The sequence below is a fragment of the Sparus aurata genome, chromosome 23, assembly GCF_900880675.1.
Source record: "Sparus aurata chromosome 23, fSpaAur1.1, whole genome shotgun sequence".
Classification (NCBI taxonomy): domain Eukaryota; kingdom Metazoa; phylum Chordata; class Actinopteri; order Spariformes; family Sparidae; genus Sparus; species Sparus aurata.
The window spans coordinates 22,546,793-22,562,010 of record NC_044209.1 but is presented as its reverse complement, the minus strand read 5'-3'; the positions used below and the strand labels follow the sequence as shown (position 1 = coordinate 22,562,010).

General features: G+C 41.6%; 1 protein-coding gene across 6 annotated transcripts in view; it reads left to right on the top strand.

Moving 5' to 3' along the window:
• The window catches only part of srcin1a (SRC kinase signaling inhibitor 1a), a 117,641-nt gene extending 103,560 nt beyond the window's left edge, over positions 1-14,081 (top strand). For all 6 annotated transcript variants that reach the window (XM_030406523.1, XM_030406522.1, XM_030406521.1 and 3 more), the window contains 2 exons: positions 858-992; positions 7,382-14,081. In XM_030406523.1, coding sequence (XP_030262383.1) covers positions 858-992; positions 7,382-7,387 — 141 coding nt within the window. In that variant the 3' untranslated portion in view covers positions 7,388-14,081. The remainder of the gene's footprint in view (positions 1-857; positions 993-7,381) is intronic.
• The last annotated feature ends 1,137 nt before the right edge of the window (positions 14,082-15,218 follow it).

Sequence of the window (15,218 nt, the reverse complement as noted above, 5' to 3'; positions counted from 1 at the left end):
TCAGCCCTCTGATGTAGAGCCAGGGAATATTCCCATGGGCATGGCTGAGGATTACAGAGTCTTCACACATTATTTCATCACTCCAACTTAAACCACGTTCATCATTTCAACATGATGAACTCTTGTCCAATGTTTGCACTTGTACTCACCTAATTTACACTGACTAGTAGTATGCCTTCAAACCCCATTACAGTTCAGTTCGTAATTAGCACATTAGAATATGGATGTATCCATCATGCAATAAATGGATTATACATTTTATGTCTACGTTCAGCTTCATATCAAGAGAAGAAAGGATAAAAGGAAGAGGTTTCCAGGTGTCTTTGCCTTGGACTACTGTAGCAGAAAAAGATTGCCATTTGACGCGACTTCCTTTAATCTTTTATTAGTTTTCTTTTCAGCTAATGTCTCTGTGTGCACAAGAAGCACAGCTGGATTGAAAGCCAACTGAATATCTATTTGTTTTTGTGCATATTAGAGACAGTCGACAGAGTAACTCAGCAGGAAAGATCATTAAGCACACTGTCTCACGGATCCTGCGGTGAGGCTAGGCTACGCAACGTCAGTTTTGATGCTGAGTTTATATATTCCCGTCTTTGTCATTTTCTGCTGATCGACGGTGAAAGTCTTTGAAGTGTATTGTTCAGTTTTATCAGCTACAAGCTCTGATCTTAAAAACCTCATTGGTCTCGGGAGACAGACGAGCTATAACTCTGCACTCTGAGTTGATGTGTGTCAGAGGCGTAAACCAAGGGCACTGAAGAGGAGAAATGATGTGCTGTGTGAACATGGTCTGATTCACACCTCTCCTCTGTCTTCTCTCCTCTCCTCTCTTCTCCTCTCCTCTCCTCTCTCAGGGAGGACATACCAGCATTGGCAAGGTTCTCCAGGCGTCAGCTGCCTCCAAACTGAAGCACCTGCAGCAGAACAGCACAGACAAGACTAAGAGTGGCAAACGAGAGGACTTCCTGAAGACCCAGGGCCAGCAGCAGGTATCGTATTTATATTTAGCCCTCTCTGGGCCAATGCACGCTTGATCTTGCAACGCCTGTGCAGACGGGACTGTGCGGTACTTTCCAGACACTCTCAGTATTGGTTTCCTTTGTTGCTGATGGCACCCAAGGCCATAACCATTCTCTCTTATTAAACAAAGGGGTGAGAAAAGAATTTCATAAAAGTAAAGATGGCAATTATGAAAAAAAGAAAAAAGACCTTGCATTTTATTATGCCCTCTGAATCTGGGGCAAAGAGGCAATGATCTGTGCCGGCTATAAATCAAGAAAGATTGGACAGAATATTCTTTCTTGGACGTAGAAGAGTTTTTAATGTTCCTCTTCATATAGAAATGTGTTACAGGTCCAGTGTGTCGGATTTAGTTGTATAAAGTGGTGCAAAATGGTGGACTTGCAGAGGACCTGCTCCCTCTGTCAATGTAAATGTTAATTCTAAGTTACAAAAAAAAACAATTGTCAGTTTTGGGTGATTATACACAAAAATAATTTCTGTCAATAGATTCCCTTAAAGCCCTCTCTCCAGTGTATTTTGGCATTTTTGTGTTTTTTCATAGTCCTTTCCTGACAATGTTGATCAGCCACATGTACTACTATAAACCATACCCCCATTCTCTATTTCAGAGAGTATGTCAACCATTTAATAGGAAGAAAAACTGACTAGAGGTGGGCTTTAAATCCAACACACTGGACCTTTAAGAGGTGGCAGAACCTTTACACACCTTCAGAGAGCATCTGAACCTCTGCAAGCTGTCAGTCTGCAGAATAGCCATGCAGCCCCTCTGCGTTTTACACACCAGATCAAGCATAAATCACCATCACTCTTCAACTCTTCACCTCCACTCGGTCCTCTTTTGCCCCACAGAACCTCTGCACATCCCCATCGTGCTCCACTCCTCAGCTTACATTTCAAACAAGGTTTTTTTTTTAAAAAAAAAAAACCATCATCTTATTCAGTGGCCACGATTATCTGAATTTAAAAACAGTTTCAGGCTAATGATCGTGAATTGTTTGACGGCGCTTTATTGTGCAGGTCTCATTACCATGGGTTTGTTGAAATAGATCAAAGGAATCCTCCGCAGGCCTTTTGTCCCACAGAGAGATGTGTGTCGAACAGGTTACAGGAGTGGAGGATTAGTGCCTCAATTACCTAAACTGTGTTTTTGTGTCTGAAAGTCTTAAGCTATCTCTAATTATAGTGTATAAACCCATTAAAATATATAAAAACACCTTTGCGTAGCGGTATCTTTATCCATAAACAAATGAGATGACAAATTACCTTAGGGAACACAAAATATTGTTGAAGTCTGTAGCCTTTTATATTTAAGTCTAACGGGAATTACTGACTGAAGTTAAATTTCAGAAAACTTGCAAACTTCTCCTGACGTCTCTATCCATACATTTGTTGTCACATATTTTACCTGGCCGAGGCTCTACGTCTTTTTTTTCTTTTCGGTTTTAATTTGCCAGCATTTTAGTGTTATCAGGTACAGGCCTGCACATAAGGATGCTCAATGGGCTCTGGAGGTGAGGAAATTAAACTGTTGAAGCATGTCAGTCCAGTAAAGCCAAAAGATGATTTTCTTTTTTTCTTTTTTTTTGCACCATGCCAGTGCACAGGAGGTGCAGAAAAAAAGCTTAATGTCAATGTAATTTGAAAAATAACAGGAGCAGTGAAGTGAAAATAAACCTCCATACCCCTGCAGAATTCGACAGAGCATTCAGACACAAATTCAGTCCTGAAGATTGCAGACAAATGAATGTGTTAGGCAGAGAGGAAGAGATTGAAGAGATGGGGAGAGTAATGGCACTTTGGCCGCCTCAGACCGAGGAAGATTGGGAGGAATCTCTGCGGTGCCGTGCAATAATCGCCCCTTGAGTCACTGGCAATCACTGATTATTCAGGATGAAGAGGAAAGTTCTCATTTCCCCACCATTAAGTCTTTCACGTTTCCGATTTTTTATGTCTCCTTCCTTCTTCCGCTTTCTGTACTCTGCAATTTATCTGCGCTCACCCTTTTTTCCTTTTCACTCTGCTCTCGTCAGTCTCTCTCTTTCCCCGTGATTTTGAAGGCTGAGTGAATTCCTACACTTGTGCACTGAAAGCAAAATTAATCCCATTATTTCAGTGTGACACTCACACACGGCACACTGTCTTTGTCTACAAAGTGTTCAAAACAGTCAGTGTGAAGAGAAGCTGTATGTGTGAAAGCGCTATCCTCAGAGGGACAGTGGACAGTCAAAGCTAATTGTCAGCGTGGGAAGTCGGTGCCAAGCCGTTTAGGGTGGCAACACAGCACAACTGCATGACTAATAACAAATAGAAACAAAGAACTGTCTCACTTTAACCAAGAGAATAAACTGTCAGCTGTGGCAGGTGTCAGAATTAGATGAGAAGAAGGCAAAACACCCCCTACTCGCTTCTCTGTTTTGTTCTGCAGGGAGTCAAATCCCTCAAAAATGCAACGCTTATGTTTCAATCACAAGTATTGCAGTATTTTCGTTTTTTTACTTTCTGTTGCATTTTGAAGTACGAGGTGCAGTAAGGAGTTGAGAGGTCAAGTAGTCCATTAGTTAACTGTTAGGTAAATGTTTGGAAAGATTTTCCCATTCCAAAAAAACAAGCTCAGGATATTTGTTAGGAAAGGTGAGCACTCTCAATGAGAATTGTTCTCATTATTAATTCTACTGAAGCAGATGCACAATCCAGACTTGTATGGGGCCACAAAGTGTTCAATATTACATTTGTATTAAATAAATTCAGATTATGAAATATGAAAACATTTTGTAAAAATGCATAAAAGAAAAGGGAAATATCTATCTTAGCCAGTTAATTATGAAACTATCTTGCAACTATGAACACTAAACAGAGACATCTATCTATTCTCCTCGTCGGCTAACTCAGTGGGGATTTGAGCCTGGATTATAATTTAGTGTATAATTGAAGAGACAGTGTTGATGGCAGCAGCTAGCATAATTGCCTGATTTATTTAAAGTTACTTCAGCCACATTTTGAACCCAAAGAGAAAGACAAACAACGGTGTGGAGCTCAAAAAGACGAAGATTCTCGCTCTCTGCCAACTGGAGCTAACTAACGATGCTAACACTGACTTTTGATGCTCTCTCTCTCACATTGATGCCGAGGAATAACTGATGCTTACAAAGTTCAAAAGCTAAAGAGGTTTAGTAGCTTTGTCCTGTGTTTCTTTACCATAGCAGCTTCTAGTTGGCTAAATTAACATAGCTTCATCATCTTTTGCCCTACTTAACGGACGCTAGCTTGCTACAGTAGATCTGATAGTGGTTGTTGTGCTTCCCTGGGGTCATGTTATATCGGCCTGAAGAAGAACTGAGAGTATAAAGTAATTGAATAATTATAAATCATCTTTGGAGCAAAAAAGACATTAAAGACGGACTTTTACTTTGAGAGGAAATGTCCATAATTAAATAGAAATGATGTACCATTTCATTCTGATATCAAGATAATGAATGAGGAAATAACATCACATAATAATGAGATGAGTTTTGATCTTTTCTTCAATTATAAATTTGGTGCGATTTATTCACGTGATTAATTATTATGTCGTTTTTTATTTATTTAAGATCGAACACTTTGGGGATCCATAAACTGTTAACCATGCAGTGCCATGTACTGCAGCATGAGATCGGTGGGAAAAAAACCAACACAAATATTTTAGCACCCTGCTCAAACCTTAATGAATCACATTGCTGAGAATGTAGCGCTGTTTCATTGGTTCCCACAAGCTGTTACATTTGAAGTCGCTCCTTCTTGGTCAGATTCCCGAAAGTCTTTAAAGTCAAACCATGAAAACAGCACGAATCCTGATTATTCATTACAGATGGATGGAGAGAAAAAACTGTCTGCTGAATCGTTTTTAAAAAATTCAATATGATGAAACAGCTGAGCATGGACTAACACTGCAGAAACACGCTGATTATCCGCAGCTCATCTCATCAAATTATCAAGGTGGATGGCTCGCTTGCATACAGCTTTTAAGAGCTGATTAAGAACTTTTGCCAACTCTATTTTCTCTTCATCAGTTGTGATTTTTAACCCTTTAGTGCTCGTGATCTGTGTGAAGATAAATCCCAATTACTGCCAATAAAAAATTAATATAAGCTGCTACTAAAAAGTTTTTTTTACAATCCACATTCCATGTCTTAATGTTGAGCTGTTATCTAAAAATAATTCACTTTTGAGCCACTACGGTTCACAGTTGACCCTCAAACACACACTTTTGACTGATATTGTTGTTCTAACTATCAGACGTGCCCACCTTGGGTGACCTCTCTTCTTCTCGGCTCACAGATGAAGGTAAAGGCTTCTCTTCTCTTAAACCTTTCCTGGACATAATTCCCTAAACGTGACCCCAAACTTTTACCCTCCCTCCATTTCCCGTTGGTGTTTTCTCTTTTGTTTCTTCTGGCCGAATGATAATTGACTTTTTTAAGGTGTTTTTAAGAGGGCGCACACCACTCTAGAGTCACTCAGACGTCTACTACCTCCTCCGAACCCGGCTAGTATATGAATAAATCTAAATATATAAATACCTCTAGCATCCATGGCATTATCCACACAATGATGATGACATTTCCCACCGGTTCAGATGAATGGCAGCTTGTGCATATTAACATGTTATGAAAGCCAGCTGGATAGACAGCTAAAGATTTTAAGACTTCACTGGGTACCATCTGCAATCAGCTAAAACAAGATGCACTGGCACCACTTTATGGTTTCATGTGTGTCATGTGTTAAGTTATGCCAATTTCCAGCATTTTTATTTTCAGCAAGATAAAATATTCTGGCTGAATGAACAGCTAGTCATAATTTTCGATTTTGGGGTTGCAAAAGCTGAATTTGTGATCAGATTTAAAACGTTTCAAAGAGTAGATTTCCAGGCTACCCAGGGTCACCTTCCTAGACATGCTGCTGCAAATCCAACTAAACTTGATTATTGGAGCATGAAAATGGCATTAATGTTCACAGCATCAGGTTTCTTGTCATTTCTGGCTCTGATGGTATCTGTGTTTGTTAATTTTGGCTGTGAAAATTAACAGAGCCTTTGTGATGGTGCTCTGCACCGCTGTGCTCTGGCTGTCTGCTCACTACAGCTTCACTCAGAGGTATTAGAGCATTTCAGGCATGGGGATCCTTCAAATCAATGTGCTGGATAAGAACAGACAGTTCAAAGCCACAATTTCTACCCGTTTGCTTTGGCACAGATCAAGGAGGGCATGACAATGTGAATCACTTTCACGCTGCAAAACCCTATTTCCATTTCCCATTTGGCCTCTTATTACTTCTGGCGGTAAAACAGGCTAGTTAAAGGTGCCGGGCACGAGGTGGGGTGCTGTGAAGACCCATCCTGGGAGGCTGTCGTTTGGCAGGCAGCTCTGGGTGGATGAGATGAAGGGCGGCTTCTCTTCCGCACTCACAGACCAGAATAAATGTGTCGGCCAGGCTTGAGAGGAGTTCCTGAAGCAGAAGGAACAGCCCCGCACTCCGGGGACGGTTGGCAGCACAGGCTCTGGAACTGCAACAGAGCAGGTGAAAGCCTCCCAGCAGCGCAGTCTAGACTAGCACACCTGCTCTCCTTTCAAACAGAACTAATCCCCATAATCCCTGAATAAACACATTTTAGAACTTTAAGAGCCATCACAAAAAACTTCACTCCTGTTGCTTCTCATGAAAAACATAAAAATAAAACTTCCCTTAAATGTGTTGGTATATAGCATAGTAGCAGTAGCCTATAGTTTGGCTATTTAAAACAGATTCTGGCTCATATCTCACTCTGTCACCAGCTGTCTACTCTCTGCTCTCTCAACAAACTGTCTGTGAGGTGCATTCATTTTAGCTCCACCTGCAAAAGAGAGACAAATATCTGTTGCAAATGTGTTTCCCCACAAGTCTCTTACTGTTGGAACAGTGCCATCTACTGACTCATTCCAGCATTACAGGAAGGGACTTCACGTGTGATGCTTTCTGTCCATCAGGATATTTTGCATGTTTTAATGAGTTAATATCATTAAAACGTGTCGAAATAAAAGGTGGTCAACACCAGTGGAATCTGCGGTCTCACTTAGTGTTGCACCCTATGACAGAAGGTGTGTTTATCAATGGTTTAGTCATCATGTGTAGATGGCAGCCTGTCTGATGGCTTGCATCACACATGCTGACATCAACCTGAATAACGATCTCCTGTGTTTGTCTCTTGTTCTGTTTCCCGTCCCTCACCCCCCACCCCTCCACTACACGTCTCTTCTGACACTTGTTCCTGCGGCCAACCTCACCCACCCCGTCACCCTGTGTCAACCGTGCCTGCCCACCTACTGTACCCGTGACCCTGCAGCAGTGAGCGACCTGTCCGTGTCCAGCCTCTTCAGCTTCCTCCTCCTCCTCTTCACCTGTCTAGAGAGCTACACACACATCCTTCCGTCCCCCACGTTACGTCATCAGCTTCTCTCCAAACTCCTCACTGAACCTCAATCTGTGTGCATTTGTGGATGTGTGTGAGCGAGAATGTTTTTGCGCGTGCAAGCATGCATGCACGGGCATGTTTGACTGTAATAGTAAGGGAAGGTGCTGCAGGGGACAGTGCCCAGCCAATTTTAAGACTTTAATTTTTCATGATTTCCTCTTTGAACCCTGAAAACCTCCCCTCCCCCCTCCTGTCTTCTGTGTCCCTGCTCTACCTGAAGGCCTTGGGGACCCACAGCACCAGTGGCAGTATTGAGCCCTGCCTCCTCAAAACTGGTATTTTCTCAGGCCGAGTGCCCTCTCCTGCAGCGTTTGCCCCTGGCCTGAGAAAGTACCCCCAGGAGGGGGCAATTCCCTCCCTGACAGCCTCCTCCAGCCAAGCGAAGGCCCTCCTGGCGAGCCTCTCCGCCTCCGGCCTGAATGCTGAGGCCCTGCTCCTCTCCTCCACCCTCCGTCATCACCGCCTTCTACGTGAGCAGCGAGCCTCCTCATTGCCTCTACCCAGCAGCCAGTCCTCCTCCCCTACTCCCCCTGCTACCCCCTCGTCCTCCTCCTCTTCACCCACCACCCCGACTCCCTCTCCAACCCCTTTGAGTTCCCTTACCCTTGCTTCTGCGGTTCTCAAGAGCAGGGCTTGTAGCCTTGACAGCTCCAGTCTCAACAGCTGCAGGGAGGCTGGCAGCGAGCCTGTGAATAGGGACCTCTCCCCTGGCAGCACTCACTGATGAAGAGGAGGAGGAGGTCATGGGAGAATTCAAGCACCATCACATCATGAACATTCAAATGAAAATGACTACATTAAGGAAAATTCCAGCATTTTTTTTTTTTAAGACTCACATTTTCTTTCAGGACTTTTTGGCTTTTTCTTCGTCTTCTTTTGGCCTCAACCCAGTATGCAGAGTGTTCATATTCCCATGGGAAGAACTACCCTATTGTAAATGGAGTCACAATCTTCTTCTTGGACAAGTTTCCTACTTTTAATCTTCTGTTCCATAGTTCACATCTGCGGTCCTCCCACACGGTCATACTGCCAGTTTGCAAGATAGAGAGCGCACAAATGGGCCTCCCCTCCAACCTGCTATAAGCTAATGTGGTCTGGATGGATTAACCGACAGTAGCCAGTCTCATTTATACCATCACTCAGTAGAGGAGTAGGTAAAAATTCTAGACTTTTGTCATATAAAATGGAGCTGCAATAATCGCCAAGTGAGTCCAGTAATTGCGTCTGTTCAGGGTAATGTTGCTCTCGCTTACCTGCATCACCTGACAGACTGCGAAGCTGCTCAGAAAAAAGAAAAAAAAATCAAGAGTATATTGAGGTGATGATTGTGGTTTCAAACTGTTTTGTGTTAAAAGGCCATTTGTGGATTTTCTGGCATCACCTGTGTTTTAATCTCTGAACTGGTGCTATATTTTCCCCTCTGTTTGTACACACTGTGTAACGAGTTTACATGATCGTCCCCCACACCCCGATCTTTGACCCGCGCTGTCTGACAGTCTGCTTTGAATTCATGTCATATGGTTTGAATATTTATGAGCATCCCCTACAAAATGAAATCCTTGCACCGAAAAAATAAGGGCGATTATAGAAAATAAGTCCATTTCGATTTACAGTGTATTCATAAAAAAGCACATTGTAGTGAGGAGCACACTTCTATATAGAATAGAACCAGGAGGCACAGTTACACAAACAGAAGGGAAAAACGCAAAATGTTGAATTGTATACAAATGTTGAATTTCTGTATATGTGTACTGACTAGTTAATTATGACAATCAGGATGTTTCCGCTGTAGCATCTCTCTGGCGTTTTAGCACCTGACATCAAAAAAACCTTCCCAAAGACTCAAGCACACACAGTGATGAATAACACACACATTCTGCCACACATGTACTTGTAAAGCCAAGCTGTTTGTACTGTAGAAGCACAGACTCTTCTAGTTGTTGTTTTTTTTTTTTTTGTTTCTTGTGCGATGATTCATCTTTAAGTCACATCTGTCGCACCGATGATAAAGAGCACTCTGGTAAAAATATGCCACATGGACCAGAACACGATTTCACCCTTTAAGGAACCTGATCTACAGAGTGACAGATCAAGTAGTTTCTTTTTGGGACTCGTGTTTCTTTTGAACTCCAAAGTTAATTTGCTGGTAAGCAGCTTTCAAAGTTAGAAAAGTCATGTAGGAGATGATACGTTCTTTGAACTGGAGCAAAATGTATCTCTCCCTGCAGCAATGTGATCATACTTCAGCGTCTGTGACACTCTTTCAACTAAGATAAAGAATATCAGCACATGTAAAAGGGACAGTTCACTCCTAAATCAAAAATACATATTTTCCCTTTATCCATAGTGCTGGTTATCCATCTAGAGACAGGATGCATCTATTCTTGGACAAGAGGCTAGCTAACTAAGCTAGCTACCATTACAGTTTAGCTCAGCATTCTTATGGATTGATTGGTTGCCTTTGTAAAGCTGTATAGATCTGGTTGTATCTGTTTCTCTTGTAGTTCTGATATGTCATTTTATAACTGTAGTTTTTGTAAACACACCGACCTCTTCCGCCTCCTTCCTGGTCTGCCACTGCTCCACTTGCGCCCCTCAAACTGCAGCTGCAACAGCCGAACAGGTCGGTATGTTTACTGGCGAAGCTATTTGTTAGGCTGTCTGTTTTATAAAACATCTGCAAGAAAAACAGACACAACCTGTTAACATCAGACAAACACTGAACATACAGTTAGAAAATATCACATAAGCTATTTAATTCTTAACTAATTTCTGTTGTGGTTAACCACTAAATTCATTGTAGCCCTCTAACTGTCCAGCAGACTACCAGCTCCACGATAACCTGTCAGTTTTTAATGTTTCTTCGAAGGCGCTTGCGATCACACACCTCTCATCCATGAGTAGATGCACACCCCGTTCTTTGTGGTGATACAGTAGAAAGAAAAACATGAAACTGCTCACAGCAAGGTCTGTGGGTTATCTTGAGTAGTCGTGTCATGATTACTTGGAAGAAACATTGCTGTTGAGTTTTTCAAATGTTTTTTGTTTTTTGCTGCTGTAAACACCACAAGCTGAGTGCCATCTGGTTCAATTATACTCAAGAGAAGGCAGACATCTCCTTTGCCAGTATCTCAAAACTTAGCAACTCACATCAAGACAATCTCTAGATGGATAAATTCTGTAGCACTACAGGTAAGAGGAGGAATATCTTATCTGATTTTGGGGTGAGCGGCCCCTTTACAATTCAGATGTGGTTTGACTCCTGAGAGGAGAATAAAGAAAGCACAGTTTCCTCTCGCACACATGACCCTTCCTCTAATTCTGACCTTGTGGATCTGGTTAACTGTGATAAGCACAATGCTACAAATGTTTCCTGAAACACCCCGCCTGTTTGGCCTACTGTTAGATTACCACTTCTGCTGTTGCCTCATTTGGTTTTATTACCTGCATGTTGAAACATGAAACATTTATGAATGTTAGGCCTTTGGTGTGCCTTAATGACAGCAGCTGAAGTTATTATTTAAAGCACATCAAAGGCCTGTCAGTGATTCCCTAAGTGTAACCCCCCGAAGCTCCCTGTTCTGTGTTATTGCCTTAAGGCTGCCCACTGGGGAGGTGACGAGGTCGAACGGACACACAGAGAAGAAGTGAGGTTTCCTTCAGCCGTTTGCTTGAATGACTGTGTGGAAACTGATTTTTTTTCGTGGCGTTGAGATTAAAACGTGCAAAGGGGCCGGTGTCAAAGTGTCGGACAGCCTGAGGAGAGGGGATTAGTTTGGGGACGTGTGTTTGAAGGCTACTTTAATAAGGCCGGCTTTGACTTGCCTTGTCTCTATTGAGAGCGCTTGTGATATAAAAGACCCAAAGAGATGAGAGGAAGGGTCTGACAGTCAGAGAGCCATTAAGCGGCTGTTCTTTCCCTGCCCCTCTCACTTTGCTCTGTCTTTGGTGTGTGGAGGTTATCTTAGGATAAAATTTGATGGGCCTCAATTCATGAACAGTAACAGTGTGTGCGATATGTAATTAGCACTCTTTTACCGAGGCAGCGCTCTTTGCCTTTTGAGAAAAGCCTCTGCAAGGACCTGTTACCATGTTTTTCCCAGTGCCTCTAAGACTTTGTTCTTGCCAGAAATCCTCCCGGTTGATCTTGTGTTACAGTATTAGATCAGCAGCAACGACAGAACGACACTTTTTACCCAAAGAAGAGGCTGTGGCCTTGTCTCGTTCCCGTTTTTTTTTTTTTTTTTTTTGCAGGAAAAAAGAAAACGGCACTTGAAATGCAAACTGTGTCAGGTTGCGGCGGTGGCATTTGACTAAACACTCCCCGAGCTCTAACAATATGCACAACTGCAAAGCTCACAGCGCAGAGAATTAAGCCTCACCCTGGGTGCTGTGTAGCTCTGCCAGGCAGGTTCAAGCCTTGGGTTTCATATTGAGTGAAGTCAAATGAAAGAAATTCACTTACTCATGCCGTTCCACACTCAAATCCATAACTCTGCGAGTTAAATTTGCTGCATGTGCATCTGGTGAGCGTTGGGGAGGAAGTATTCACGCCTGGCTGCTTTCCCCAAGTTAAGTCTGAGATGAAACCTCCCAGAATTGCGTGACAGTGCTCTCTGGAATGACTTCTTTTTTTTTTTTTTTCCAAAGACAAGTGTTAGCGGGCTGTGATTTCAACATGGCTGGAGGCTGAGAGGGCATGTCCAAGACACACTCATAGAGGATGCCCCCTGGCAATCAGAAAAACTCATGCAAACTTGAACTCAAACATAGAAGAAATATACATATATAAATATATCTAAGTGAGATGTTTGTGTATGATATTATAATTGTGAAGAAAAGTGTGATATATATATAGGCCTAGATTAAATAATATACTGTAAAATGTCATCATCTCTTCAGTTTTATATATAAGTGACCATTTTGTACAGATCTTTTTCTTTTTTTATTAATTCATGGACAGAGATATTACATTTCACACTGAGATTATTTATTCATACACAGAACATTTTTATATTTGTTTAAGAATATCTGTATAGATGACAGTTAGCCTCTGTAATATACACTGAAGTTCATTTTTAAATTCCAGGCTTTTCTTTACGAACACTGAGTTAGACTTTATGTGATTTTTTTGATTCATGAAAAGCTTGTCCCTGAAAACGCTTGTCCAGCTCGACTGCACCTTTGCCTCCTTACGTGAACGGTCACTATTGAGGTGTAAGACGCTGGACCAGTGCCTGTGCTTGGGGGCTTATTTTGCTACTATCTTTCAGTTTTGTTTTTCAGGGGTTGTTTTTTGTACCTGTGGTCCGTTTTTTTGTTTTTGGTTTTTGGTTTCACCCCATCCTGTATTTGCATTTCAGCTGGTATTGGTGAATCGGAGACGGTCGCAAACACAGATATTGTGGCGACTACTGTGAAATGGGCTGGAAGGCTTCACACGGAGCCTTGCTGCTTTGGGAAAAGTATGTTAGATGGCTTTAATTTTGCTCTGTGTCATGTTTGCATGTTGAACAGGAGTGGTGGAAAATGTGAATGTGGATGCTCGGTGTAAAAGCGTTCCGAGACGACAGGTTCTTTAATCGCTACAGCTGGTGGAAAAATTCATTTTGTTGCTTCTTCATTTCCAGTTATTGCACCGAGTGGCTTTAAGTAGCAGTTAAGCTCAACCACAGAAGTTGTTAAAACCACCACAACGGAGCAGTAAGGGAACTACATGGAGTCGTATGAATTCAAAGTTTTATCTCCTTCTTTGCCATTCTCTCTTTTTTTTATATAATGAACCTACATTCTGTAGTATGTATATGAGGTTTTTACATGAATGTGTGGATGTTCAAAAATCTTGGCATCAAAAAGTAGAAAAACAAAAATTGACTTGTAAATAGGCCGAGTCATTCCTAGCGAGTTCGAGAAATTGTTATGTCCAAAAGAAGATGTTTTATTAATAAACTATGACGACGGGATACAAAAGGTATATACAAAACAATGCATGTATAGTCTCAAGCAATCGCACGGTGCAGTCGAAAAAAAAAATGTTGTCTACATGTTTTCTCAAAAAAATGAGAAAGAGAGAAAGAAGACGAGCGGTTCTGAAGTGTGTTAAAAAGGTTTACTAACATGAAGAATGAGACGTTTTTTTTTGGTATCTGTGACACAGGCATGTTCAGTCTTACTGTGTTGTTATGTGACGATGACGATGGCTATGAAGATAGTTGGCAGAGAGTTTTGAATGTCGAAGACGGAAATTCAGAGTGCTTGAACGAAGCCCAACCAGACAAGTCACCGGTGAATGGTGTACTCTTTCCACAGAGTGATTCTCCCATTTGTAGAGTAGTGTGATATAAGAACAAAAATAATAAACAGAAAATAGATCTATAATATAATGATATATAAAATTTAAAAGCCTACTGATACTGGAGATAACTAATTTATCAGTGTGGATGCCATGATATTCTGTGAGAAATGTGTGTGTTTTTCCTGTGAGAAGACAGCAGGCAGCTGAACCTGCCTCCTTTTGTACATAACTTGCTGTGATTGTGTGTCCAATAAAGTGCAGCTCTCTTGTACAGTGGCGGCGTCTGATCTTGCTTCATAATGACTTGTTTGCATCTGGAATTGAGGATGTAAAAAACTTAACTGAAAACTACTTAAAATTATATAAATCTAAAATATTAAATGTATTTACTTTTTTGTTTGGTTTAGGATTAGAGAGGCTTCTCTACCTGGCAGCCACACACTCACATCTGGGCTCGTGCAGGCTTGCTCATGCTCATTAAGCGTTTATCACGTTCAATAAAACATGATCACTGTCCCTGGTGTGTAGTCGGTCTGTAAAATTTACTACATCATTTCACACCGTGTTAAAATTCGCATCAAATCTCAGATATATTTATCACGACTTGGTAACGATGTACAGTTCAGAGGCAGCTCTCTGATCTAAAACCAAGCACCTAAAAAGCCACTACTCACCCTGATACCGATGGAAAGGTGTCCCACAAACCATTTCTGGAGCTTCACAGCAAAAACACCTTTTCAGTTGTTTAAAAACAATAGAAGATGATCTCCAGCGTTGGATGAATCTACCACTATCTCTAATAGGACGAATAGCCACAGTCAAAATGAAAATCCTCCCCCATATCAATTACTTCTTCTCAATGCTACCCATCATACCAACAGACAAATGGTTCAAATCTATCGACTCTATCACCACTAATTTCTACTGGAAAAATAAAAAAGCAAAGATTAAACTATCCACTATACAAAAAAACAAATCCCAAGGCGGACTAGATGCACCAAACTTTTACTTTTACTACCTCGCAAATCAAACACAATATATTGCAAAATGGATCCACCAAACCAACCACAATACCTCCTGGTCAGACCTAGAACAGCACTATTGCCAAAACATCGCACTCTCAGATCTGCCATTTCTAAATACAACCATCAAACGACACCCCTGCTTCAAAAACACAGTAATCTCCACAACTCTGACAGCCTGGTGGAAAGTCATCAAGATCTTCAAATCCACTACAGCACCGTGCAAGTACACACCAATATGGCACAACCCGGATTTTCAACTCCTCAACAATCCTCTTCACTATCACACATGGGCACTAAAAGGTATCACACATCTCCGCCACCTTTTAAACAATAATCGGCTTATAGATTTCAAGGACCTCATAGAGAACTACGGGATTGACAGACATCA